General features: G+C 37.0%; 1 protein-coding gene across 4 annotated transcripts in view; it reads right to left on the bottom strand.

The window, feature by feature from the left end:
• SPAST (spastin) overlaps positions 1-26,583 on the bottom strand; it is a 59,335-nt gene that overhangs the window by 24,985 nt on the left and 7,767 nt on the right. For 2 of the 4 annotated variants that reach the window (XM_014781289.2, XM_087436947.1), the window contains exons 2-7: positions 17,448-17,531; positions 14,659-14,742; positions 8,794-8,889; positions 3,503-3,690; positions 2,743-2,876; positions 2,363-2,456 (exon numbers count right to left, since the gene is read on the bottom strand). In XM_014781289.2, the coding sequence (XP_014636775.2) occupies positions 2,363-2,456; positions 2,743-2,876; positions 3,503-3,690; positions 8,794-8,889; positions 14,659-14,742; positions 17,448-17,531 (680 nt within the window). Of the gene's footprint in view, positions 1-2,362; positions 2,457-2,742; positions 2,877-3,502; positions 3,691-8,793; positions 8,890-14,658; positions 14,743-17,447; positions 17,535-26,583 lie in introns of all 4 variants that reach the window. The other 2 variants (XM_004418162.3, XM_087436946.1) reach the window with 1 other exon arrangement.

Raw genomic sequence — 26,583 nt, forward strand, 5'->3', positions numbered from 1 at the left:
ACTTATAGCTGTGATATAACTATACTGGGAGGAGAGGGGTAGGGAATGTGTGGTATAATGGAGCTAAAGGTTCATCGTTAATATACTATAAATGAAAAAAAATAAAGAATTACTTAAAAATAAATAAGTTCTTGGGCCGGCCCCGGGGCTTAGTGGTTAAGTGTGCGTGCTCCGCTGCTGGCGGCCCAGGTTCGGATCCTGGGCGCGCACCGATGCACCGCTTCTCCGGCCATGCTGAGGCCGCGTCCCACATACAGCAACTAGAAGGATATGCAACTATGACATACAACTATCTACTGGGGCTTTGGGGGAAAAAATAAATAAATAAAATTAAAAAAAAAAAAAAAAGTTCTAAAGTGACAGGTGGAAAACTGTGTTCTCTAAAGGTATGGGTAAAGCAGAAGCTGAATGACTTTTCTAGCACAGTCTATTTCCTTAGTACTACCTTCACAATTTTAGATATTTTTCTACCCTAAAAAGCAAGGCACTTAATAAATACTAAAACCCACATTTAATTATTACGTGGCAGCTATAGCATTGAGGAAGCAGTTCTTTTTTTTTTTGGTGAGGAAGATCAGCCCTGAGTTAACATCCATGCTAATCCTCCTCTTTTTGCTGAGGCAGACCGGCTCTGAGCTAACATCTATTGCCAATCCTCCTCCTTTTTTTCCCCAAAGCCCAGTAGATAGTTGTATGTCACATTTGCACATCCTTCTAGCTGCTGTATGTGGGACGCGGCTTCAGCACGGCCGGAGAAATGGTGCGTTGGTGCGCGCCGAGGATCCGAAGCCCGGGCCGCCAGTAGCGAAGCGTGCGCACTTAACCGCTAAGCCACGGGGCCGGCCCAGAGGAAGCAGTTCTAATCTTAGGAATCTTATTTTTATTTCATTTCCGAGGTCCACTACTTACCTACAATCTTGAGCAAGTAATTTTAGCTCTTGGGACTAGTTTCTTTACCAATGGACTAGATGCCTGCTAAGATCCTTTTTAGGTCTACAATTACATGAATCCTTTCAACAAGCATTTTTTTGTCAATATTCAATCCACTGCATTTACCACTCTTATATAAATCCAGCAAAAAGTTAGCCCACTATATAAGCTACAATATGTCTCCTGAAGTGTGGCCTCAGGTGGTACAAGAGATAGATCCGGTTCACATAAGGACAAATGCTTTCTATTTTAATAATTCCCTGGTTATTTTATTGTGTACTGGCAAAATTTCAATTACTATATCAAACCAGTGATTTCACGTACATAGCTACTTAGAATGAGTAAGAAGTAAAATAAAGGGGCCGGCCCCGTGGCGTAGCAGTTAAGTGCGCGTGCTCCGCTGCTGGCAGCCTGGGGTTCGGATCCCGGGCGGGCACTGACGCGCCGCTTGTCAGGCTATGCTGTGGTGGCGTCCCACATAAAGTGGAAGAAGATGGGCATGGATGTTAGCTCAGGGCCAGTCTTCCTCAGCAAAAAGAGGAGGATTGGCGTAGATGTTAGCTCAGGGCTGATCTTCCTCACAAAAAAAGAAGTAAAATAAAGAAAGCAGACCTAAAAGATATTCAGTAAGTTTCACTACCATTGGTACTCACAAATGAAAAACACCACGAAGGTAGTATGAGAATGACTGAGACCATGGAAAAACAGAGCCACGCAACCTTTATGCATTCATTCAAAAGTGTATTCATCAGAATGTGCCATAGAACATCTATTTTCACTAGATGTTGTAAATGGGTCCATAAGACTTGAAGGTTCAAGAAGAGAAATAAGTGATCCAGAAGTGGATCCTCAGATTTATTTTTTGCAACATTATCGAACAGCATCAAATATGCAATCTGTGAATTGTGAAAATCCAAAATGTGCTAAGTATGGAAAATCAAGTACTTATTATCAATTGCAAGATTACCTAACTTCCTTAGTGAGTCTAAAAATATGGGATGGAAAGTTAGGCCCCTACCTATCATTTACTGGCTCTCTACTTACTTTGATGACTTAATATCCTTGAAAATAATTCTTTTAGAAATTGTTCTTCAAACTTAAACTTGAATAATTTTATCGTAATTTCCCTTTTCTCCAGTATGATTTATGTCTCTTAATTTTAAATCCTTCTTACTTTGATATAAAAATTATTTCCTGTTACCTACTTTTCCTCTAAATGTTAGAAATGGATTGGGAATTAGTAACACTCACAGTTATTCTCCTCTCCTATAATAACTAGTCAACACCAGTTGCTAATGTCTTTTCTTTTTAAAAACATTAAATCTACTGTTATATGAATTAATCATTCTAGCATAGCTCAAACATTTCTTTACTGCTACTATGGATTCAGTAATAGATGACATTATAGGAAAATGATAATATAAGTCCTTACCTCAGGCCTCAAAGAAGGAAGAATAACAATTTCTTGTAACGCTTGTTTTGCCAACTCTTGACCAGCTATATCATCAAATTTAACAGCCGTTCCACTAAGAGAGAGAATTTCAGTTAGCTCCACGATAGAAATATGCTTCAGTTATTATAATATGAATTCTAAGCTCTATGAAACATAGCCATTTTTATGTTAACTGTGAAACTATTGTTAAATCAGTGAAGCAATTGTTTTTTACAAATTTACAGTAATTGAAAACCAATATAAAAATTAAACATGTAAATTAAACAAGGTATTTATTTTCTCTTATTCATGATATATTTTATAAATTAAATTAAAAAATAAAAACTGTAAAACAAAACACTTTAGATGGCAAAACTTACTTGTCCACAATTTCGTTCATTATAAGGTTAGCAAGGTTGCTGTCTACATTCCTAAAATTCTTCATGTCTTTCTTTTTACGAGCAGCAGTTGTAGGGGTAGACGGTTTATTTGTTCTATTTGCTTTTGGAGTACTCTTAAAGGACACAAAATTTTAATGTGAAAACACAATCTAACATTTACACTTTTCACAAGCAAATTAATCTTAAAGTTCACAGAATTAAAGGTTTAAAAATCAGAAAAAGAGTATAAAAATCCAAAAATTGTATATTCATTCCAAGGTAACATGGTATTCATTACAGAACTACATTTGGCATGAAGTAGGTTTATACAGGATTTTATCCAAAGAGATTTAGCTACTATAAAATAAAAAGGCTCTATGACAATGCAGTAATATAATTTTGATCCTTGTTAGAATTATAAGGAGACTCTAGGTATGTTTAATGTTATAAAATATTTACATAGATTTAAATAAAAGATCAAATTTAAAATTAACTACATAGCATTATGTGAAACAGACTGGATAAGCAAACTTACTATGAGAAGCCTAAATAGGTCCAAAAGGAGTTAAAATAAGATTTGCTTTTTAATAGCAAGTTGCCCTTGTAGATTTATAAAAAGAAAAATTATATGCAACTTGGTGGAAACTTACCAATTCCCTAAGGCATTATAAAGTACTTGTAATAAACTTAAGCAAGAATAACATGTTCAAAATTTTCTATTTGCAAAGGCATAGCAGTTAAAGTTACTGTCTCTAAATACCTTATGAGTGGCAGTTCCAGGACCAGGTCCCTGTCTCACTCCAGATACCATGGATAAACCACTGCAACTAGGTGCTCTGTGGTGGCCTGAAAGACCTGTGGATCCAGTTTTCATAACTGTTTTTGAACGGGGCAGTGAATTACTAGTGTGTGTTAAGGGATCTTTTCTTTTTGGAACAGCTCCACTTTCTATCAAGGAAAAAGTAAAACCATCGTGGTTAGAAAACTATGGCTAAAACATCATAAAAAGTAATATTACAGACCAGTACAAATGTGCAAAACCAAGCTAATTTTTTTTTTTTTACTTCAGCAATATTTCAAAATAAGATTTCCATCAGAATATATATTAGGGTGTCCACAAAGGTTGTCACTGGGTGGACGAGATTGTGGTTAAGTTTTTCTTTTTCCTGACGTACATTCTAATTTCCTTATAAAGAATATGTATTTGTAATAAGAAGAAACAACTTTATTTGTGGGGACAAGAGAAGGATATAAAAAGGATATGGAGCAAATAAAGCTGCCCAATATTGAAGAAACAAAATGCAGTAAAAGCATCAGGGATAGGTTGTACAGAGGAAAAAACGGCGCAGCGCTACCTTGGTCCCAAACTTTTAAGACTATAAAACATGAAAGCTCACACTCCGTGCCCACCAAAAGAGTTTTTTAGTCAATTTAAATTTCAAGGGTATAAAGAAGTGCTGTATATACGTCAACAGACATGTATACAACACCTTCAACTAAGTCTTAAAGGTTACTTGACCTACCTACCTACAGTGCTCTTTTACATAGATTACAGGCTTTTAAATGTTCAAAGCTCACTGCTTCTAAATAATATTTTTATATACTACTTAACAAACACAGTTTATTAATAACAATGTTTACTGTGAAGGCAAATGTTAAATCAGTCAGCAAATTAGAGTAGCCAAGAGACAAGACAAAAGCCTTATTCTTGCTATTGTCATCAAATCCTTAATATGGTTTAAGGAAACAAAGGACTCTAAATTGGTATAAGAAATCAGCTTATTTATTTAGAGAACCAAATAGTTTACCTCAGGTAAATTGTTGCAAAATCAGAAAGAGTAAATAAAATTGAAGTAAACAGAAAAACCAACATTCAGGATACCTTAAAATAAAATTCTGAACATGGAGACTGAATTTTTAATTGACAGTGTGGGACAAAAATCAGGACCTCTAAAACAAGTGGAAGACTATATAGCACTGAGAAAGACACAGTTTTGACCATGTAACCACTCAACCAACTTTGAGGCATTCACTTAGATTACGATAATCAAATTTATGATAATCATGAAGATTATTGTAGACTCACTCTAGACTATCTCGGATTGTTGTTCTAGGGCATAAATGAATAGGTCTTCCAGAATTATTTCAGTCACTTTTAGGAGCTGAAACTATCCCTATCTCCCCAAGGGTCTTAGAGTTGAAGAACCATTTAATTAAACAAACAAGTGTATCAAATGTCCAATATGCACCGTATACTAGAAGATGAAAAACAATAACAAAAAAGGAAATATGGTCCTTTTCCTCAAGAACAGATTCAATGTATAGAAGACAAATAGAGGGCCGGCCTGGCGGCTTGGCGGTTAAGTGTGTGCGCTCTGATACTGGCGGCCCGGGTTCGGATCCCGGGCGTGCACCGACGCACGACTTGTCTGGCTATGCTGAGGCGGCGTTTCACATACAGCAACTAGAAGGATGTGCAACTATGACACACAACTATCTACTGGGGCTTTGGGGAGAACAAAGGGAAAAAAAAAGAAGAAAAATAGAGAACAAATATATGATAATTAGTAAAGGTATATCCAAATGATAAGAAACCTCAGAATAGAGTAAGGTGATCAAGGTTTTTTTCTTTTTCTTTTTTTGGTGAGGAAGATTAGCCCTGAGCTAACATCTGTGCCTATCTCCCTCTACTTTATATGTGGGACGCCTGCAACAGCATGGCTTGATGAACAGTGCATAGGTCCGTGCCTGGGATCCGAACCTGTGAAGCCTGGGCCGCTGAAGCAGAGCAAGCGAACTTAATCACTATGCCATTGGGCTGGCCTGATCAAGGGTTTTTTCCAGTAGATAAACATAAAGTTCCAAATCATATGTTCAAGGAACTAATGGATAGTGACCCTAAAGGAAGAAGCAGGAAAGCAATCCAATGTGACAATAAGCAAAGCAAAGATGTGAAGGCAAGCAAGATCTCTCTGGGGTGATGATAAATATCACTTATTTCAGAGGAAAAAAAAGGAGCCTGGAGAAGAATTTCTTCAGACAGAAAATATACAGTCCTGAGACTATAAATGGATAGAAATTTCCACAAGGAACTATGAGAATGACAGCAGACTTTTCATACAAAATAACAAAGGTCAGTAGGCAATGGTGTATGTTCAAAATGATGAAGGAAAAAGTGTTAACCCATATCAATTCTTCATCCAGGTAACTTGTCACATAAGAATGAGGATATTTTCAGTCATTAGAGAAACTAAAGAGAGTTTACTATCTACAAACCCTCATTAAAAGAACTACGAAAGGAGGTCTTTTAGTTAAAAGGCAAATTAAACACAGAAAGGAGTAAAAAGGGGCCAGCCCCATGGCGTAGTGGTTAAGTGCACACGCTCCGCTGCTGGCGGCCCGGGTTCGGATCCTGGGCGCACACCAACGCACTGCTTGTCAGGCCATGCAGTGGCAGCATCCCATATAAGGGGGAGGAAGACGGGCACAGATGTTAGCCCAGGGCCAGTCTTCCTCAGCAAAAACAAGGAGGATTGGCGTGGATGTTAGCTCAGGGCTGATATTCCTCACAAAAAAAAAAAAAAAAAAAAAAAAAGAGTAAAAAACTCTAATACGAAGTTGGAGAATGAGAAAAATCTGATAATCTATGCAGAGGAAAAACTCAAAAAAGGAAATATAATTAGAATATACTATTTGGGTAAACAATATTTACTAAGTCATAATAATATGTTAAATATGACTTTTCAATATAACTAAAAATAGTGATACACACACATATATATAGGGAGTAATGCTGGCATAAGAGAATTAAGCCTTCTTCCACCCAAATAAGTCAATATTTACCAAAAACTGATAAATCAGAAATCATAATATAAGAACAATATTTGAAAATATAGTAGGAAGCATGAGAAAAAATAGCAAAAAGTTAAACATAGGGGTGAAGGTAAGTAGCAACGAAGGAAGAGGCGGGAAGGGAGCCAGCCCAGTGGCGCAAGTGGTTAAGTGTGCGCGCTCCGCTGCGGCAGCCCAGGGTTCACCGGTTTGGATCCCGGGGCACACCAACACACTGCTTGGCGAGCCATGCTGTGGTGGCATCCCACATAAAGTGGAAGAAGATGGGCACAGATGTTAGCCCAGGGCCAGTCTTCCTCAGCAAAAAAAAGAGGAGGATTGGCAGATGTTAGCACAGGGCTGATCTCCTCACAAAAAAAAAAAAAAAAAAAAGGAAGAGGTAGGAAGGGGAATATTATTTTTCCCTTTATAAACTTTTCAGCATTTATTTTTTAATCAACCTTCTTGAGTTATAATCTACAAATAATAAATTGCATCCATTTAAAATGTACAATTTCATGAGTCTATAAAGATAAATATAACTGTGAAATATCCACTAAAATCAAGACACAAAATGTTTCCATCATAGCCTAAAGTCTCCTTGTATCCATTTGCACTCCATCCCTCTTATTGCCCCTGGCCCTAGGCAATCACTAATCTGCTTTCTGACGATACAGGAGTCATCTGATTTAGCAATTTCTATTGATCTAAGTTCAAGGTCACTAAATCTTTCATTTAACATCTTCAATCTGCTGTTGAGGTGATCTAGTAAATTTTTTATTTCTGCAACTGTACTTATCAACTTTAGAATTTCTATTATTTTTATTGTGCAGTTTATATTACCTGTGAAGATTGCAGGTTTGTTAACTGATGCCATATTTTCTTTTAATTCTTTGAACATATTTATAATAGCTGCTTTAATAATTTTATTTATTTATTTTTCCCCCAAAGCCCCAGTAGATAGTTGTATGTCATAGCTGCACATCCTTCTAGGTGCTGTATTTGGGACTCGGCCTCAGCATGGCTGGAGAAGCGGTGCGTCGGTGCGCGCCTGGGATCCAAACCCGGGCCGCCAGCAGCAGAGCACACGCACTTAACCGCTAAGCCACGGGGCCGGCCTATAATAGCTGCTTTAAAGTTTTTGCTAAATTAAACATCTGGGCCCACTCTAGAGTCAGTTTCTAGTGACTGATTTTTTTTCTTAAGTAAGCATCACACTTTCCTATTTCTTTGCATGTCTAGTAATTTTGAGCTGAAAATTGTACATTGTAGATAATACACTGTAGACTTTGGTATCACTATTTCCTAAGAGTGATGAAGTAACTCTCTAAGTGAAACATCACAGGATGTTCCAGAAGTGGGTGACACTAATAAACTGGACCTGAGTGAGCCACCTCATTCATTAGGGCTCAACAGGTATCAAACACCAGTGCCATAGAAATGAGCTGTGAAATCAATATGTCCTCCTAACCAGAAAACAGAATTAATAGAGCAGACAGATTACTAGGGATCTGAAATAAGATAGTTTGATTTTTTTTTTTTAATGGGTCCCAGGAAGAGAAGGTGAAAAAGTCACCAATAAAACCAACTGATGTCAGAGATCCTAGCAGATGAAGATTCCTCCCACCCAAACAAAACAAAACAAAACAGCATTTAATCTTCTGTAGGAGTTGATACCCAAAAGTTCACGGAAAACAAATATAACCCACAGTAAGTAACAGTATTCTAATGTTTCTCCTCACTATGTCAACTCAGCTTCGAAGTTTTTCTAACAGGTACTATGATAAAGCATTCATGTATAATATACATGAAAACTGATGTGCAATGAAAATTGATATATAATGAAGAAAAATTAAAATCTATTCTAAAAAACTACTTCACAAAAATTTGTTACAGCTATCCATGAGAAAAACACAAAAGCTAAAAACACAAAAGAAACAAAAGGATATTTTAATAATTTAGGAAAATGAACCTTCATATTATATAATCTCAAAAACCGGAGGCTGCAAAGTACACAAAGCATGTTGAGAATGGTTATATCTTGTTACACTTTTCTACACCATGAATGATGATAGGGATACTGTATTTTCAACATAGCCCTGTGGAAACAAAAACCAATCAAATCTAGCATTATAAAATTAAACCAATATTAGCAGGTTAAGGAGGACTCTACTTTCACGCAAGCTTTATTACTTTACGTGTTAGTTAACCTAAACCCACCTGACTGGAGATGTCCATTGCGGCATGTCAAGTTAGTACTGTCGTTATAGACGTCCGTTCGTGACTTGGAAAATTGCAAAACTGGTTGCAGCTTCTCTATGCAACAGAGGGGGGGTAAAAAGAACAAAATAAACAAAAAGAAAAAACTATGTAATGAACACATAAAATGTGAAAATGAAAAATGATTCAAGGTGTTACACGGTTGTTATATGATGGGTTTTTGCATTTATATAGAAGTCTCTTAGTATAATTAGTAAAAACTCAGACATTAAAATAGCAACCAAAATTAACAAGGGAATGGCTATGTTCAAAATATGCCTTATTCAGGTTTGGTAACCTGGAGGCAGTTCCATCTCACTACTATCACCAGGAAATATTTACTAAATATCTAATATGTCCAGATCACTGCATAGGGAGAGTAGCATGGAGATAAAAAGATGACTATGGTCTCTACCATCCAGATACTTATTAAATATAGTTGTCAACTTACAACACAAATATACATATATTTTTCAAAAAGATTGTATAGTACAAGAGAAAGAGAACACTAAAAAGGCTTTACAGAGGAAATGGGCTGTGAATTGGCTAGGATTTGAAAAGATAAAAAGAAAGGACATTTCAGGAAAGGAGAACAGCACTTAAAATGACACAGAAGGAAACTATAAAGAGTGTCTAGGAAATGACATATTCAGCAACATATGTCAGGCAAAAAATAAAGGCAATAAAGCAGAATGGAATAAACATGCTGCAGAATTGTGACTATAGTACTCTACCATTTATTTAAACACACAACACGTGCACATTTGTATGCACGAAGATTATCCCTAAAAAGGACCCAAAGAAACTGGTAATAGTAGCTGCCTTTGGGGAGGGGAAATGAGTGGCTGGGGCATAGTATGGGATGGATGCTTTTCATACTTAAACTTTTAAAATTTTGTGGCATATGTCTATATTACCTATTTTAAAAATTAACCAATTAAAGATCTAAAAGGATTATTTTAACCCTACCTCCGCTTCAAATAACAACAACAAATCCTTCCAAGATCTGGGTCTCTACATCTACCTGAAGGTAGCAGTCTGAGCTTCCTTGCCAGCCTCCGTCATGTCTGCACTCTCTTTCACCATTCAAGTCAATGCATATTGCTAGCTGACAAACACTGTGCTCCACCACTTACTCACTAGTATGAACTTGCTGTAGCCTCAGTTTTTTGAGGGTATCAAGGATTAAATAAAATAATATACATAAAGTACCTACTCTGTGCTTCATTTGTAATAGGGGCTCAATTTTTACCACATTTATTTTGTTAAAATACTCCAAGTTGCCACAACTGATTCTTTTCTTCTGCACTAGGAAGTCAATGAATACAGGCAAAAATGCAGCACATATATACTAACCCTCTTAAACTTTCATTTCTAAGGTCAGACAAGCAGGCACCATGGTTGGTTTATGGTAGAACCACACACGCCTTTGGGACAGGTTAAATAGCAGCTATCCTTTCTGCAGAAAGCACAAAGTACTACACAGCTTTTGTATCCTAGAACTGGCTGACATAATATACCTTGGAGCTTTTTTGTTGTTGTTAGTTAACAGGTAGGTCATCTGATTTTTCTCAATGATAATACTCCTCAAATCACCATACTGAGAAAGGAACCATTTGTGTTGGTAAAAGACATAAATTAGAAAAAAACACTGATTTGTAAATGTCTCCGTTACCAATTAATACTCTCTTCAATGAAATGCAACAAAAAGTTCAATTAAACATTCATTATATAGTAAAAATAAACAGAAATTAAACCCTTTCTTTCAATAACTAGGAACAAAAAGCCATAGAACTTGTTTTTAGGTGTGTAGGGTTTAGATCCATATAGATAGAAACTTACATATATACACAATTGCAGTACACTGCTAATGTGAACCTGCTCCAATTCATTTTTGTTAGGAAAGTAAACTTAATTTATTGCTTCCTTTTAGAAGGACTAAAGGTTGTGTAGATTAATCAATGATTTAAAAGTCACCTTGCTTCTTGATCCCCTCACGTGCAATGCCCAATCATCTGAGTGATCTACTAAAAGGAAAATCTTACCACATAACTCTTCTGCTTAAAACCCTTTAGCAGCTTCCCACTGCCCACAGATTACCACTTAAGCTCTGTTCTATGACCAACAAGGCCCTCCATGATGTACCTACGTTTCTTATGCCTGAACAATCTTATGCCACACATCTACCAGCACCCTTCCTCCTCATCATGCTGTTTCTTGCCCTTGAGCCTTTGTTCATGTTACTTCTTCCTGAAAGGTGTTTGAGCCCAAACATTCTTTAATAACTTCTACTTATCTTTTTTAAGTCTTCTTAAGGTTTTGCATCAGCTCTTACTTCTCTCTGGACCATTCTTCTCCCAGATACCTGCATGGCTAACTCATGTCAACTTTTCAAAGAGGCGTACCCTGACCATCCAAATTAAAACTAAAAACCCAAACAACCTCCTGTCCACTCCTAATCCCCCTTTACTGTGTTCTCATTTTTCTTTTTTCCATATATTTATCACCTTCTAACATGCTGTATAATTTATTTTTTTTATGTTTATTGCTTACTTTCAGTCTTTCCCCTGCTGGAATATAAATTCTATGAAGGAGGGATTCTCTCTGTAACCTGAAGTGCCTAGAACAGTACCTAGCACATGGTAATCACCAATAAACATTTGCTGAGTTAATAAATACATTCAGTTTATATCCCTTGGCACCGTACCTGGTACAGAGTGAAGACTTAATAAAAGGGTGTTGCATGAAGCTAGATTAAAAAAAAAAAAGTTTAACCTCCAGGTATACCAAGATGCCGACACCAAAATGATCTATCTATAGCAGGTTTTACAGTTAAGCTTTGCTCTAAGGCTCATTATCACTAAATTGAAGATATACAACATAAATGAACTCTTCCCATCTTTATCAGAGAGTCTGCATCCTCTCAAACAAGTCTGTATGGAGAACTCTCCATCTTAATTAGATAACTATTGGGCATCCCTCCTCTGAAAACTTCCATTTCTCAACCAGCACATAATACAGAAATATGCTCTACTACGCATTGGTGCACAGCTCTTTTTCACTGTCTTTGGTAATACATACTGCCAGACTTTCTGAATTCCTAGAAAACAGGAATATGTTGATGTCCCCATCCCACTCCCTCCTTTTTAAAGTCACATCTTCCATGAATGGGCACACAGTACTTTTGAGGATGACAGCAGACAACAACATCCAAAATATTCTTTTAATGCCTAGTTTCATGTTATATTATATACCCTCTTTTTGTCCCCTCCTCTAATAACACAAGAAATACAAAGTCCCATTTAAAGACAAGTCTATAATTGATGAGATGCTTCCAATGTTTTATCATTTCACAACTTCAAATAAAAGATAAAAACCAATTCTTAATTATTTAATTTGAAACATGTTACAAAATGTCCCATAATCAAACAATCTGAATCATATATATGATGTCCTTTGTACATATACTGAAAGGCATTATAGCTAAAACATTGGAAGTACCAATTAGAACAATTAGATAATTATTTTACTATAATAACCTTTGATATAATATTTAATTATATTTGATACAGTAATAATCTTCACTTAAGAAGTACGAAGGCAAATTCTGTCAGCCACAGGAGCCAGAGGAACATTGCCTTATTAGCTATCTGAAAATAGTACAGGTTTCTCTTCCAATGATGTGGGGCAAAAAACTTACAAACACAATGGACCATACAAGAACGAATGAATGAACGAAATATAGATGTATGTGTATGTAAATATATATTTCCACAAAAGCAGGGGTGGTGATTGCAGACAAGGAAGGACATGAACAAAACCCAACATTTTTGTGTACTTACTACGGGTGAGGTTTGTTCAATAATTCAATGGTCACAAATATGGTGAGATAAATATCATCTATTAGCCTCATATTACAAATGAGGTAAAGAAGGCTCAGACGTACTAAATAACTTACCACAAATCACAGAGCAATGAATAAATAAGGTCTGCCTGTTTACCAAATATATAGTATTTCTATCACATCAAGCTATGTTAAAACCACCCAAGAAGGGTATGGAATAGTTCCACTCTGTTTTAGGGGTAGATTTATCTTAGGAATATATTTTTAAAACCTATACATCAAATAGAAGATGAGACTTATTATAGACCTATTCCAGCTGATGAATGCAGAAAGAATGACAGAATTATAATGTCACTAGACATCAGTCATCAACTGCTGCTAACATCACAAGATGTCAGAACTACTGATGGATGAATGCAGAACTACCTATCAAGTAGTCATATCATTAAAAAATAAAAATCAACTTTAATCCAATCAAGGCTCTACTTCCAACTATCAATTTATAGGGAAGACAGAAAAACACATTAAAAGATACCATGGAGATGCATGCAGCAAAAATTAAGACTATAGGAAACGATATGTGGCAAAGGTCTGGTTCATCAACAAATAAATTGCAAGAAAAAGAAAAACAGATTAACCTGTACATTAAGAGAGACATACTGTATGGATCTTCTTGAGATCCTGATTCAAACAATTAAATTAAAAAAAATAGTAAAAGTCACTAAATTATGAGATACTGACTGAAGTTGTTATATATTTTATATTACATATAAATTATATATGGACACTGACAATTTTTGGCCATTATTTTTTTGTTACTATTAAAAGAAATTATTGGTTATTTTTTAGGTATCATGAAGGTATTTTGGTGATTTTATTTTTAAAGCTTTTTTTTTTTTTTGGCAGAGGAAGATTAGCCCTGAGCTAACATCTGTCGCCAATCTTCCTCTTTTTTTGCTTGAAGATCAGCCCTGAGCTAACATCTGTGCCAATCTTCCTCTATTTTGTATGTGGGTCATTGCCACAGCATAGCTGACGAGTGGTGTAGGTCCGCATCCGCGATCTGAACCCACAAACCGACAAACCCGGGCCGCTGAAGTGGAGTGTGCTGAACTTAACCACTATGCCATGGCGCCACCCCTTTTAAAACATCTTTATCTTTTAGATATATAATATGAAATTCTTACAAATGAAATTTTAAAATGTCAAGAATTTGTTTCAAAATAATATGAAGCGGGGGAAAGTGGGTAGGGATATAAACGAGGGCTGGCAAACTTTTCCTGTAAAGAGCCAGATAGTAAGCATTAAAATATTTTAAAAAGCTGTATTTTAAAAAGCTTTGAGGGCTGTATGATCTCTGTATCAACTACTTGACCCTATCATTGTAGCACGAAAGCAGCCAGACAATATACAGAAGAATGCGAGTAGCTGTGTGCCAGTAACACTTTACTTATAAAAATAGGCAGTGAACTGGCTTTAGCCCATGGGCAGTAGAGTTTGCCATCCCTTGGTATGGATAAATCAAGACTGACCATGAGTTGATAATTATTAAAGCTGAGTGATGAATCATTAGTAGTTCATTATACTCTTCTATTTTGTATATGTTAGAAACTTTCTGGGGCTGGCCCCGTGGCTTGGCGGTTAAGTGCTCGCACTCCGCTGCTGGCGACCCGGGTTCGGATCCCAGGCGCGAACCGACGCACTGCTTCTCTGGCCGTGCTGAGGCTGCATCCCACATACAGCAACTAGAAGGATGTGCAGCTGTGACATACAACTATCTACTGGGGCTTTGGGGGGAAAAATAAATAAATAAATAAATAAATAAATAAAAATTAAAAAAAAAAAAAGAAACTTTCTAAGTCAAAAAAAAGCCTAGACTACATTTTGAAGATCACTGATCTATTTCCATCTACATTTAAAGTTTCATTGAACACACATTTCAAATACATCTCATTCCAATTATACAATTCCTTAATTGATACCTAAAAGTTGTAAACGGTCCTTGGCCATAACTAAATTAGTCATCATTTTAGCTTGAAGGCGTCTGGCTCTTTCACATTGTTCACCTGAAAGAAAAAAACAGATAACAAAGAATTAAAATATCCATGTTTTCCTACTAACATTGCTCCAAGGTAAAATATATCACCCCAATTAATCTCATATGGAGTCAAAGTCTTTCTAAAGAAATTAAGAAAATATTATTTTCAAATAATATATAAAAAAAATCAGTTACAGTTCCTTATGATGGTTTCAGACCTACTAGGATATTTCATGTGCATTTCATGGATCCTGAGACATATTTTTTCCCCTACATTTTAAAACCTTTGAAATTGGGATTAGAACCAGTGCCAATTTACTAATGCTATCAGCCAAGCTTGAGTTATAACATAGCTTATCATCACCTATGCATGCACAGATCTGGTCATAGACATTAATTTATTTATTTATTTATTTTTTTCCCCCAAAGCCCCAGTAGATAGCCGTATGTCACAGCTGCACATCCTTCTAGTTGCTGTATGTGGGACGCGGCCTCAGCATGGCCGGAGAAGCGGTGCGTCGGTGCGCGCCTGGGATCCGAACCCGGGCCGCCAGCAGCGGAGCGTGCGCACTTAACTGCTAAGCCACGGGGCCGGCCCTGGTCATAGACATTAATACTGCGGTTATGGCTATGTCTAATAGGATTAAGACAGCACATTCAACAAGGTTAAAATTCAAATTCTAAGTGATAAGAGAATGTGTCATAGTTTAATTGACAGTTTTTTCTCTTAGTGGTACAATCGAAGGCATTTCTGATTCAGTGAAATACTGTTCTTCTTATAACCAACTCATTTTCTTCTAACTCTTCTTCTATCCAATTGCCAAAGAACAGCAAATATATTTTGCATGTAATTCAAAAACTCATGAAAGTCTCAAAGGGTCAAACTCTCATATCTACTTGTTCTATTCTGCTCTCTTTTATACAGGTGACCAGGAGCTAGAGAAGTAGTCAAAATAAAAAGGGGAGAGAAAGGGGCTGGCCCTGTGGCGTAGCAGTTAAGTGCGCGCACTCCACTGCTGGTGGCCCGGGTTCGGGTCTTGGGCACACACTGATGCACCGCTTGTCAGGCCATGCTGTGGCAGCGTCCCATAAAAAAGTGGAGGAAGAGGGGCACAGATGTTAGCCCAGGGCCAGTCTTCCTCAGCAAAAAGAGGAGGATTGGCATGGATGTTAGCTCAAGGCTGATCTTCCTCACACACAAAAAAAGGGGGGGGAGGAGCATGGTAAATACTGGACACATTGTAATTATTGGAGATTAGCTGATATAAGTAGTACAGTCAGCCAGACAGAAAACAAACATCCACTGGGTAAACTGATCCATAAGGCTGCGATTCTTAGCCTACATGTTATAATTTTTGTTTCCAAATTTATTTTAGCTACCATAACCTAAAGTACTTCACTCATTTAATAGTGGTACTCATGTACTATACACAATATTCACAGCATAGTATTTAAGAATTCAGGCTTTGAAGTCAAACTGGGTTCAAATCCTGACTCTACCACTTGCTAGCTATAAGACCTTAGGCAAGTTACTTCACTTCTTTGTACTTAAAGCTATTCATCTGAAAAATAAGGATAACATCAGCAGCCTCAGAGGGTGGGGTTGTGGTGAAAATTAAGAGAGACAATACAAACGAAGCACTTACAATGATGCTTGGGCATGTAGTAAGTATGGGATAAATGTTATCTATATATTTAAAGATAATGGTAGACTCTAATGTTTAATTTGAGGTAATAGGAAAGTAAAGATGAGAAATAACTGCTTGGTTTTAAAAAGCCAAGTGTGAATCAAAGTAAGACATTTGCAGGTTATATTTTATTTTATTTATTTATTTATTTATTTTTGTGAGGAGATCAGCCCTGTGCTAACATCTGCCAATCTTCCTTTTTTTTTTTGCTAAGGAAGACTGGCCCTGGGCTAGCATCTGTGCCCATCTTCCCCCACTTTATATGGGATGCCACCACAGCATGGCTTGCCAAGCAGTGTCTCGGTGCACGCCTGGGATCCGAACCAGCGAACCCCGGGCCGCCACAGTGGAGCGCACACACTTAACCACTTGTGCCACCAGGCCGGCCCCCTACAGCTTATATTTTAACATGCAGTCAAGCATTACCCATAAGTACAAAGGGGAGTCTGGATTAACCACTCCTTCCCTGTCTTGACAATGATGAAAGGACTAGTTTTCAAAAATAGGGCTAAGGGGCCAGTCCAGTGGCATAGTGGTTAAGTTCACACGCTCCACTTTGGCGGCCCAGGGGTCGCGGGTTTGGATCACAGGCACAGACCTACACACCGTTCATCAAGCCATTCTGTGGCAGCGTCCCACATATAAAACAGAGGAAGATTTGCACAGATATTAGCTCAGGGACAATCTTCCTCAAGCAACAAGAGGAAAACTGGTGGCAGATGTTAGCTCAGGGCCAATCTTCCTCACCAAAAAAAAGGGGGGGGCTAAAAATAGAACTAAAACACCACAAACAGTGGGTCCAAGGAGGACACAAGTAATATAATGATTATTGTTTGACTGCTACAGATAATCAAGTTTGAGCATATCTGGTTATAACTTCATTTTTAGCATAGGTAATAAAGCATTAACCAGAAATCTACAAAGATTAACAATAACATTTAAAAATCTGCTAAATATCTTTATTAAGATAAATGGATCTAAAATCAGGGCAATCATGTGAATATAATTTGGAATGGCTACTAAACAAATGTAAATATAATCTTACCTTGTCCTGTAACTATGACAGCTATTCCTTTTTCCAGTTCTTCAATACCTTTCTTATACCATTCCACAGCTTGTTCCTTTTGTCCTGCTTTAAAATAGAAATATTTGTATATATCACGAGTATGAAGAAAACACTAGACATTTCCCAAAGCATGCTGTTAACAGGTGATACATGAAAAAGACAGTTGTGATCAAAGAAGTCTGAAAAATATTACTATATGACTTCTTAGTACCGTTAGCATCTTAATGTCTATGTGAACCTCCAAGAAAAAGATATAGCCTTTGATTTTTTCAAAATTTTAGAGCGGTGAGTCCTTTATTTACTTATCATCTCACTGTATTGATGCTTATAACCACTGAAATGCTGTACTAGGGAAAGAAATTTTATTTTTTTAAATTTTTTATTATTTATTTATTTTTCCCCCCAAAGCCCCAGGAGATAGTTGTATGTCATAGTTGCACATCCTTCTAGTTGCTGTATGTGGGACTCGGCCTCAGCATGGCCGGAGAAGCAGTGCGTCGGTGCGTGCCCAGGGTTCGAACCCGGGCCGCCAGCAGCGGAGCGTGCGCGCTTAACCGCTAAGCCACGGGGCCGGCCCGGGAAAGAAATTTTATTTAGGGAGAATTTATTTTAAATAAATGGTTTTTTAAACATATATTTTTAGAAAATATAAAAATGATTTCAATAATAGTGAGGAAAAAAGCACTATTTAATCTAAGCATTCAAATTTGATGTAATATGTTCATTGTTGGGTGCCTCCTTTCTAGAATTAGTTTTTATTTAATAAATGATTGCATCATGAGAACTGGTACATGAGATTACAAGTGTGGCATTTAGTAACATTTCTACTTTCTTTGAAACATATGACTGGTTTACAACATTAATTCTTGATCCAAGTTAAGCTTCAAAAGGATCTAAAACTTCAGCATAATCAAGATGTGTGTAGGATATTTCTGTAAAGTAATAACAATTATATGAAAATCTGATTGTTTCTAAAAATTAATTTCTTAGTTCTTAGAATCTGCAAAGCCTCAAAGGTGGCTAACGCAAAGATACAGTAAAGCAAAGGTAGAAATCATCAATTAGAAGTATACTTTTCATTTTTTCTCAACTCATGTCCCTATTTAACCAGACAAAAATTCTCATGTCATTCTTTAATATTATTTGAAATTTTAAAATCAATAAAATATCATAACTCTCTTGATAAAACAGAATAAAGTCTTATAAACACCACATACAACTAAGAAATGGTGTCCCCTTATAAGTGTGTACCACCTAACCCTTCCTCCATTTCTACGTCCCCAAAATAAATCACAAACTAGATTCAGCCTCTTGGAGGGGGTAATTTCTCACTTATTACTGTACCATTAGTATTTTACACAGTGTCTGATCCAGAGTAAATGCTCAATAAGTACCTGATAATGACACATGAGGAAATTATTAAGAGTTTGTTGTAAACCAATTGAAACTATCTGATGCTTACCTTCCTGCATTTTATAAAGAAAATATCTGTTTACACGTATTTTTGTGTTTTTTTATTTGAAAAAAAGGGGAAAATTACAGAAAATACTAAAATAGCATTTGCATTCTGAGTGGTGGGAATATTGATAACAATGTCACATTTGCTTAAACATTTTTAAAATAAAGCACAATCTAACAGATACAACAGAAGTTCCTCTTCCCATTCTCATCCTCCTTTTCTTCCCAGAAAACACTATAATGAATTCTGTGCATTTATTTCCAGCACGTTTTTCTATTGTTCCTATTCTATTTGTATTATTTTAAAAATTTACATTACTTTTGAGATCTATGTTGCTATATAGAGATCTATTTCATCCATTTTGACTTCTGTGTAGTATCCTATAATTTATTCAACTATTTTCCTATTAAAAGATATTTAGGTTGTTTCCAGTTTTTCAATATTTCAAACAATGCTGCAGTAAACATTCTTGTACCTGTCCCCTTGTGTACATGTGCCAGTTTCTCTAGGTTATATGCTTAAGAAGTAGAATTGATGAGTCATACATTACCACAGGCAAATGAAATGACTGATTACAAATAAATTGACATGCTCAATAATTACTCACTTACTTAACATTCTTTGGTAACAGGTAGTTGATTTACTGCATTACAGATCTTCTTTGACTTATGATGGAGTTATATCCTGATAAACCCATCGTAAGTTGAAAATACTGTAAATTTAAAATGCATTTTTTTTTTAAAAGGAAGATTGCCCTTGTGCTAACATCTGTTGCCAATCTTCCTCTTTTTTTTTTCCTCCCCAAAGCCCCAGTGCATAGTTGTGTATCATAGTTGTAGAGTTGTAGCTATTCTTGATGGGACACTGCCTCAGCATGGCTTGATGAGCGGTGAGGTCTCTGCCCAGTATCTGAACCAGCGAACCCCGGGCCGCCGAAGTGGAACGTGCAAACTTAACCGCTACGCCACCAGGCCGGTGAAAATGCATTTAATACACCTAACCTATCGAACATCATAGCTTAGCCTAGCCTACCTTAAACGTGCTCAGAACACTTACATTAGCCTACAGTGGGGCGAAATCATCTAAAACAAAGCCTATTTTATAACAAAGTGTTGAATATCTCATGTAATTTATTGAATACTATACTGAAAGTGAAAAACAGAATGGCTGTATGGGTACAGAATGGTTGTAAGTGTATCGGCTATTTACGCTGGTGATCACACGGCTGACTAGGAGCTGGGGCTCAGTGCCACTGTCCAGCATCATAAGAGAGTCCGTACTGCATATGGCTAGCCTGGGAAAAGATCAAAACTCAAAATTCAAAGTATGGTTTCTACTGACTATGTATCGCTTTCGCACCATTGTAAAGCTGAAAAACGGTAAGTCAAACCATCATAAGTCAGGGACTGTCTGTATTTAAACCTCATAAGTCAGTATGATAGTAGAAAACACATAGATATTTCTTACCTAAAAGTACAAGACTACTGGAGAAATGATAAACATATAGGTCAATGGAACAGAAGAGAAAGTCCAGAAATAGACCTACACATGTATCACTGTCTGTCTTTGACAAAGATGACAAGGTAATTCAATGGAGAAAGAACAGCCTTTTCAAAAAACCATGCTACAATAACAGACATCCATATGCAAAAAAAAAAAAAACTCCACATCACATACAAAAATTAACTTGGGAGGGCTGGCCTGGTGGTGTAGCGCTTAAGTTTGCACGTTCTGTCTCGGCGGCCTGGGGTTTGCCGGTTCAGATCCTGGGCGTGGACATACTCACCGCTCATCAGGCCATGCTGAGGTGGCATCCCACACAGAAGAACTACAACTCTACAACTGTGATACACAACTATGTACCAGGCCTTTGGGGAGAAAAAAGAAAAAGGAAGATTGGCAACAGATGCTAGAGCAGGGCCAAATCTTCCTCAAAAAAAAAAAAAAAAAAGATGAATGGCATCTTAAAAAAAACTTAACTTGAAATGGATCACACACGTAAATGTAAAACCTAAGAAGATATAATTTATAGAAGAAAATATAGACAAAATTCTTTGTGATCCTGGCTTAGGCAGAGACTTCTTAGAACATTAAAATCACAAACCTTAAGAGAAAAAAATTGATAAACTAGACTTCATTAAAATTAAAAGCTGTTCTTCAAGAGACAGAGTTAAGACAATGAAAACAAAAGCCACAGAATGATTGGGAGAAAATATTTGTAAAACAACAGGCCTAATGAAGGACTTGTAACCAGAATATATAAAGAACTCCTATAATACAATGATAAAAAAAACCAAATAACTCATTAAAAAATAGCAAAAGATAGAAACATATAGTTTACCAAACAAGAGCCATAAGTGGCAAATAAGCACATGAAAAGATGCTCAACATCATTAGTTGTTAGGGAACTACAAATTAAATCCACAAGATACTACTACACATCTAACTTAGAATGGAAAAAGAAATTATAAGACAAAGTGTAAAGGAACCCCTCATATGTTTGCTGGTGTGAATACAAAATGGTACAGCCACTTTGAAAAACAATTCGGTAGTTTCTTATGACATTAACATATACTTACACATGACCCAGCAGTCCCTTCTTCTACATATTTACCCAAAGAAATGAAGCCATCAAAGACCTGTACATGAATGTTTATAGCAGTTTTATTTGTAAGAGCTAAAAACTGGAAACAACCCAGATGTCCATCATTTAGTAAATGGATTAACAAATTGTGGTACAGCCACACACGGAATACTACGGAGCAACAAAAAGGAACAAACTACTGACATATGTGGGAACATGGATGAATCTCAAAAACATGCCAAGGGAAAGAAGCCAGACACAAAAGGCTACATGCTTTATGATTCCATTTATATGACACTCAGTAAAGACAAAACTATAGAGACAGATCAGATCAGCGATTCCCAGGGGCTGAGGGAAAGGTGAGGGAACTGACTACAAAGAGGCACAAGGGAGCTTTTGGGGTGATAAAACATTCAATATATTAATTGTAGTGATGGTTATCCAACTCTTTGTTAAAACTCATTGAACTACATACCCCTAAAAACAGTAAATTTTACTATATATAAATTATACCTCTTTTAAAAAGTATAATACAAGCCAGCCCTGATGACCTAGCAGTTAAAGTTTGGCCCGGGTTTGGTTCCCAAGCACAGAACCGCACCACTCATCTGTCAGTAGTTATGCTGTGGCGGTAGCTCACATAGAAGAACTAGACGAACTTACAACTATACACAACTATCTACTGGGGCTTTTGGGGGGAAAGAAAAAAGGAAGAAGATTGGCACAAATGTTAGCAAAGGGCGAATCTTCCCCTGGGGAAAAAAAAGTATAATACTCCAACATTTACGTATAAGTTACGTATAAGCCATTCACTGTAGCTTGCATTCTAATACCAGAACTAAAATTCTGATTACAAGAATAAGATTAGATTAGTAGAGAAAAACTAGAAAAAATATTTTTAAAAACATTCATTTGAAGAGATCAGAGAGTTTTCAAAACAGTGAAAATTACCAAAATTTGGAAAGGAAGGACCACTTCACACCCATTAGGATGGCTATTTTCAAAAATTACCAAAATATGGAAAGGAGGAAAGTCAACAGAGATGAGCGTGGCATTTGGGGCACTTTTCTGCTTGAAGCAATTGCCAATTCTGAACGCAAAAGTGGCCAAGAAATTAAGCAGAGCTTTCAGCAGGTTCATGGAACTAAGTTGACAAAAAAATGAATTTCAAGGCATGCTCAGGAGGAGTGGCAAAGATCCCAGGATTTCAGCTGGGACCCTGCGTCACTGAAGACTTAAGAACTAGGCCAGCCCATACAAGGACTGAAACCCATACTGAAATCACTTCAATTCCTTAAGATAGGGGTCGGCCCATGATCTCCACTGATCACCCCTTTCACTAAATTATGGCAGAAAAATCAAACCTTCGAATGGTCTCCAGCACACAAAAGGCATTCAAGATACTTTAACAGTTCCTAGTTTCCCTTACACATTTCCATCTTACCTCTATGACCCCAAACAACACTCAAACACATTTCCATCTTACCTCTATGACCCCAAACAACACTCAAACTCAACCAACCGGACTACATCAAATCAAGATTGGGGTGGCAGAAACTTACAATCATTTGTTCTAGTTGAAATTATTAGCCAAAAAAAAAGAAATTATTAGCCAATAATTTGAACCACAAGTGAACTATATAATCTAGGGTAAACAATGGCCCAAGGGTAAAATACACTTAGCTGCCTGTTTTTGTACATAAAGCTTTACTGGATCACACCTACCATATGAGTGTTGAGAGGCTGTGACAGAGCTTAAAATATTTACTAAATGGCTCAAAAAAAATCAAATCCAATGCAAAAATGGGCAAAGGACTTGAACAGACATTTTTCCAAAGAAGATATACAAATGGCCAATAAGCACATGAAAGATGCTCAACATCATAAGTTATTAGGGAAATGTAATGCACAACCATGATGAGATACTACTTCACATCCATTAGGACAGCTACTATTAAAAAAAAACACCTTAAGGTAACAGATGTGGAGAAACTGGAAGCCCAGGCACTGCTGGTGGGAATGTAAAAATGGTACAGCTGCTTGGAAATCAGTTTGGCAGTCCCTCAAAAAATTAAACAAGATTACCATATGATCCAGCAATTTTACTCCTAGGTATATACTCAAAAATACTGAAAGCAGGGACTCAAACAGATACTTGTACATCAACATTCATAGCAGCATTATTCACACTAAATGTAAACAACTCAAATGTCCATAAAAAGATGAATGGGGCCAGCCCCAGTGGCCTAGTGGTTAAGTTCGGTGTACTCCACTTCAGAGGCCCGGGTTTGATTCCTGGGCGTGGACCTACACCACTCATCTATTAGTGGCCATGCTGTGGCGGCGGCTCACATACAAAATAGAGGAAGACTGGCAACAGATGTTAGCTCAGGGCGAATCTTCCTCAGGGGAAGAAAAAAAAAAGATGAACGGATAAACAAAATGTGATATATACATACAATGGAATATTATTCAGCCTTAAAAACGAATGAAATCTGGGGCTGGCCCCGTGGCTTAGTGGTTAAGTGTGCGCACTCTGCCACCGGCGGCCTGGGTTCGGATCCCGGATGCGCACCGACGCACCGCTTGTCCAGCCATGCTGAGGCGGCATCCCACATACAGCAACTAGAAGGATGTGCAACTATGACATAACAACTATCTACTGGGGCTTTGGGGAGAAAAAGGGGAACAAAAAAAAGGAGGAGGATTGGCAATAGATGTTAGCTCAGGTCCAGTCTTCCTCAGCAAAAAGAGGAGGATTGCATGAATGTTAGCTCAGGGCTGATATTACACACACACACACACACACACAAAATAAATAAAATAAATCTTTAAAAAAAAAAAGGAATGAAATCTAATTTGTCCTACAATATGGCAAAAACCTTGAAAATATTATGCTAAGTGAAATAAATCAGACACAAAAGAGCAAATATTGTATGATTCCACTTATATGAAGTACCTAGGATACACAAATTCATAGAGAGAGAAACTATAATGGAGGTTATCAGGGACTGGAGGGAGGAGAGAATTGAGAAGCAGCATTGGGGAGTTATTGTTTAACGGATAGTTTCTGTTTGGGATCATGAAAAGTTCTAGAAATAAATAGTGGTGATGGCTGCACAACACTGTGAATGTATTTAATGCCACTGAATTGTACACTTAAATGATAAAAACGGCAAATTTTATGTTATCTATGTTTTACCACAATAAAAAAAATTACTAAATGGTCCATTACAGGCAGTTTGCTGACCCCTGGTACACAGCAATGAAAACGAACAAACTACTGCCACATGCAACATCATGGATTAACCCGATAAGCATAATGTTGAGCAAAAGAAGCTATACACAGGGCCGGTCCCGTGGCTTAGCGGTTAAGTGCTCGCGCTCCGCTGCTGGCGGCCCGGGTTCAGATCCTGAGCGCGCACTGACGCACCGCTTCTCCGGCCATCTGAGGCCGCGTTCTACATACAGCAACTAGAAGGATCTGCAGCTATGACATACAACTCTCTACTGGGGCTTTGGGGGAAAAAATAAATAAATAAATAAAATTATAAAAAAAAATTAAAAAAAAAAAAAAGCTATACACAAAAAGAACACATACTGTAGGATTTCATTTATAAAGCTCCAGATCAGGCAAAATTGATCTATGGTGTTAGAAGTTAGGATTTGCAGATACCTCAGTGAAGGATGGTGAAAGGTAATGAGTGGAAGGGAGCAAGAGAATGGCAGGCTTCTGGAGTAATACTCTATTTCTTGACCTGGGTGGGGTTTCATACTGCTGTGTTCAGTTTGAAAATTCATTAAGCAATACACTAATTGTGCACTGTATGTATATTTCAATAAAAGTGTACTTATGGGCTGGCCCCGTGGCTTAGTGGTTACGTGTGTGCACTCCGCTACTGGCGGCCAGGGTTTGGATCCTGGGCGCGCACCAACGCACTGCTTCTCCAGCCATGCTGAGGCCGCGTCCCACATACAGCAACTAGAAGGATGTGCAACTATGACATACAACTATCTACTAGGGCTTTGGGGAGGGAAAAAAAAAAAGGAGGATTGGCAATAGATGTTAGCTCAAAGCGGGTCTTCCTCAGCAAAAAAAAAAAAAAAATAGGAGGATTAGCACAGATGTTAGCTCAGGGTTGATCTTCCTCAAAAATAAATAAATAAATAAAAGTGTACTTAAAAACTGACAAAATAGAGGAAGAAGATCAAATAAATTGAAATGGAAAGTCCCAATACATTAAGTGAAAAAGGTTACAAGTTAGTTTGTATACAACATGTTTTTTTTCCTCTAATGAATAAATATTTATGTTTACATAAGTAGACAAAGTCAGAACTTTTCAGTAATCATCTCCCTAAGAGTAAGATTACAGAGATTTTCATTTTGTATATTTGCGCATTAATTTTTGAGTATGTGTTACTTGTACAAGCAACAGAAATACTGATGATATCCATCTTTAGAGATAAGTAGACTAGACTAATTTATGAATTATCTACTGTATCTTTTCATTCACATATTAGTGATACCCAGATTGCCACAAGAAGAGTCAAAACAAGCGTAGTCTGGGGTAGAGAGAGAGGATGTGTGTTTCCAAGTATGTGAGTCAGAAGACACGAGATTTAAGTCCTTGCTCCACCATTTAATAGCCGTATGACTTTGTGAAAGCCAGTTAATCTTTCTGAGCTTCAGTCTCCTTACCTAAAATAAAACATCATGACATTTCTTTTACCTAACTCTGAGTTGTGGCAAAGATCAAATTAATAGAGTATGCAACAATACTTAAAATAATAAAGAGGTATGTAAACACTACTTTTATTATCTTTACTATACTTAGTAAATTAGTTGATTGACTAATTTAAATCCTTCTACCCTTGAACTGTATGCATAGTGTATGTTCCTGATTTTTGCCCATTTTAGTTACAAAAAGCTTTACTTATGTATTTAGTCCTTAAGTATCCGTCTACAAACAATTCCAAGAAACAAATCCATCCATTTTTCTACACAATTTTCTGCTAGCAACTTGCAAGTCACAATTAATAGAGAAACAGGTATCTTTAAAAGATCTTACAGT

This window comes from Ceratotherium simum, chromosome 11 (assembly GCF_057802395.1).
Source record: "Ceratotherium simum simum isolate JZ-2026a chromosome 11, ASM5780239v1, whole genome shotgun sequence".
Taxonomy (NCBI): Eukaryota; Metazoa; Chordata; class Mammalia; order Perissodactyla; family Rhinocerotidae; genus Ceratotherium; species Ceratotherium simum.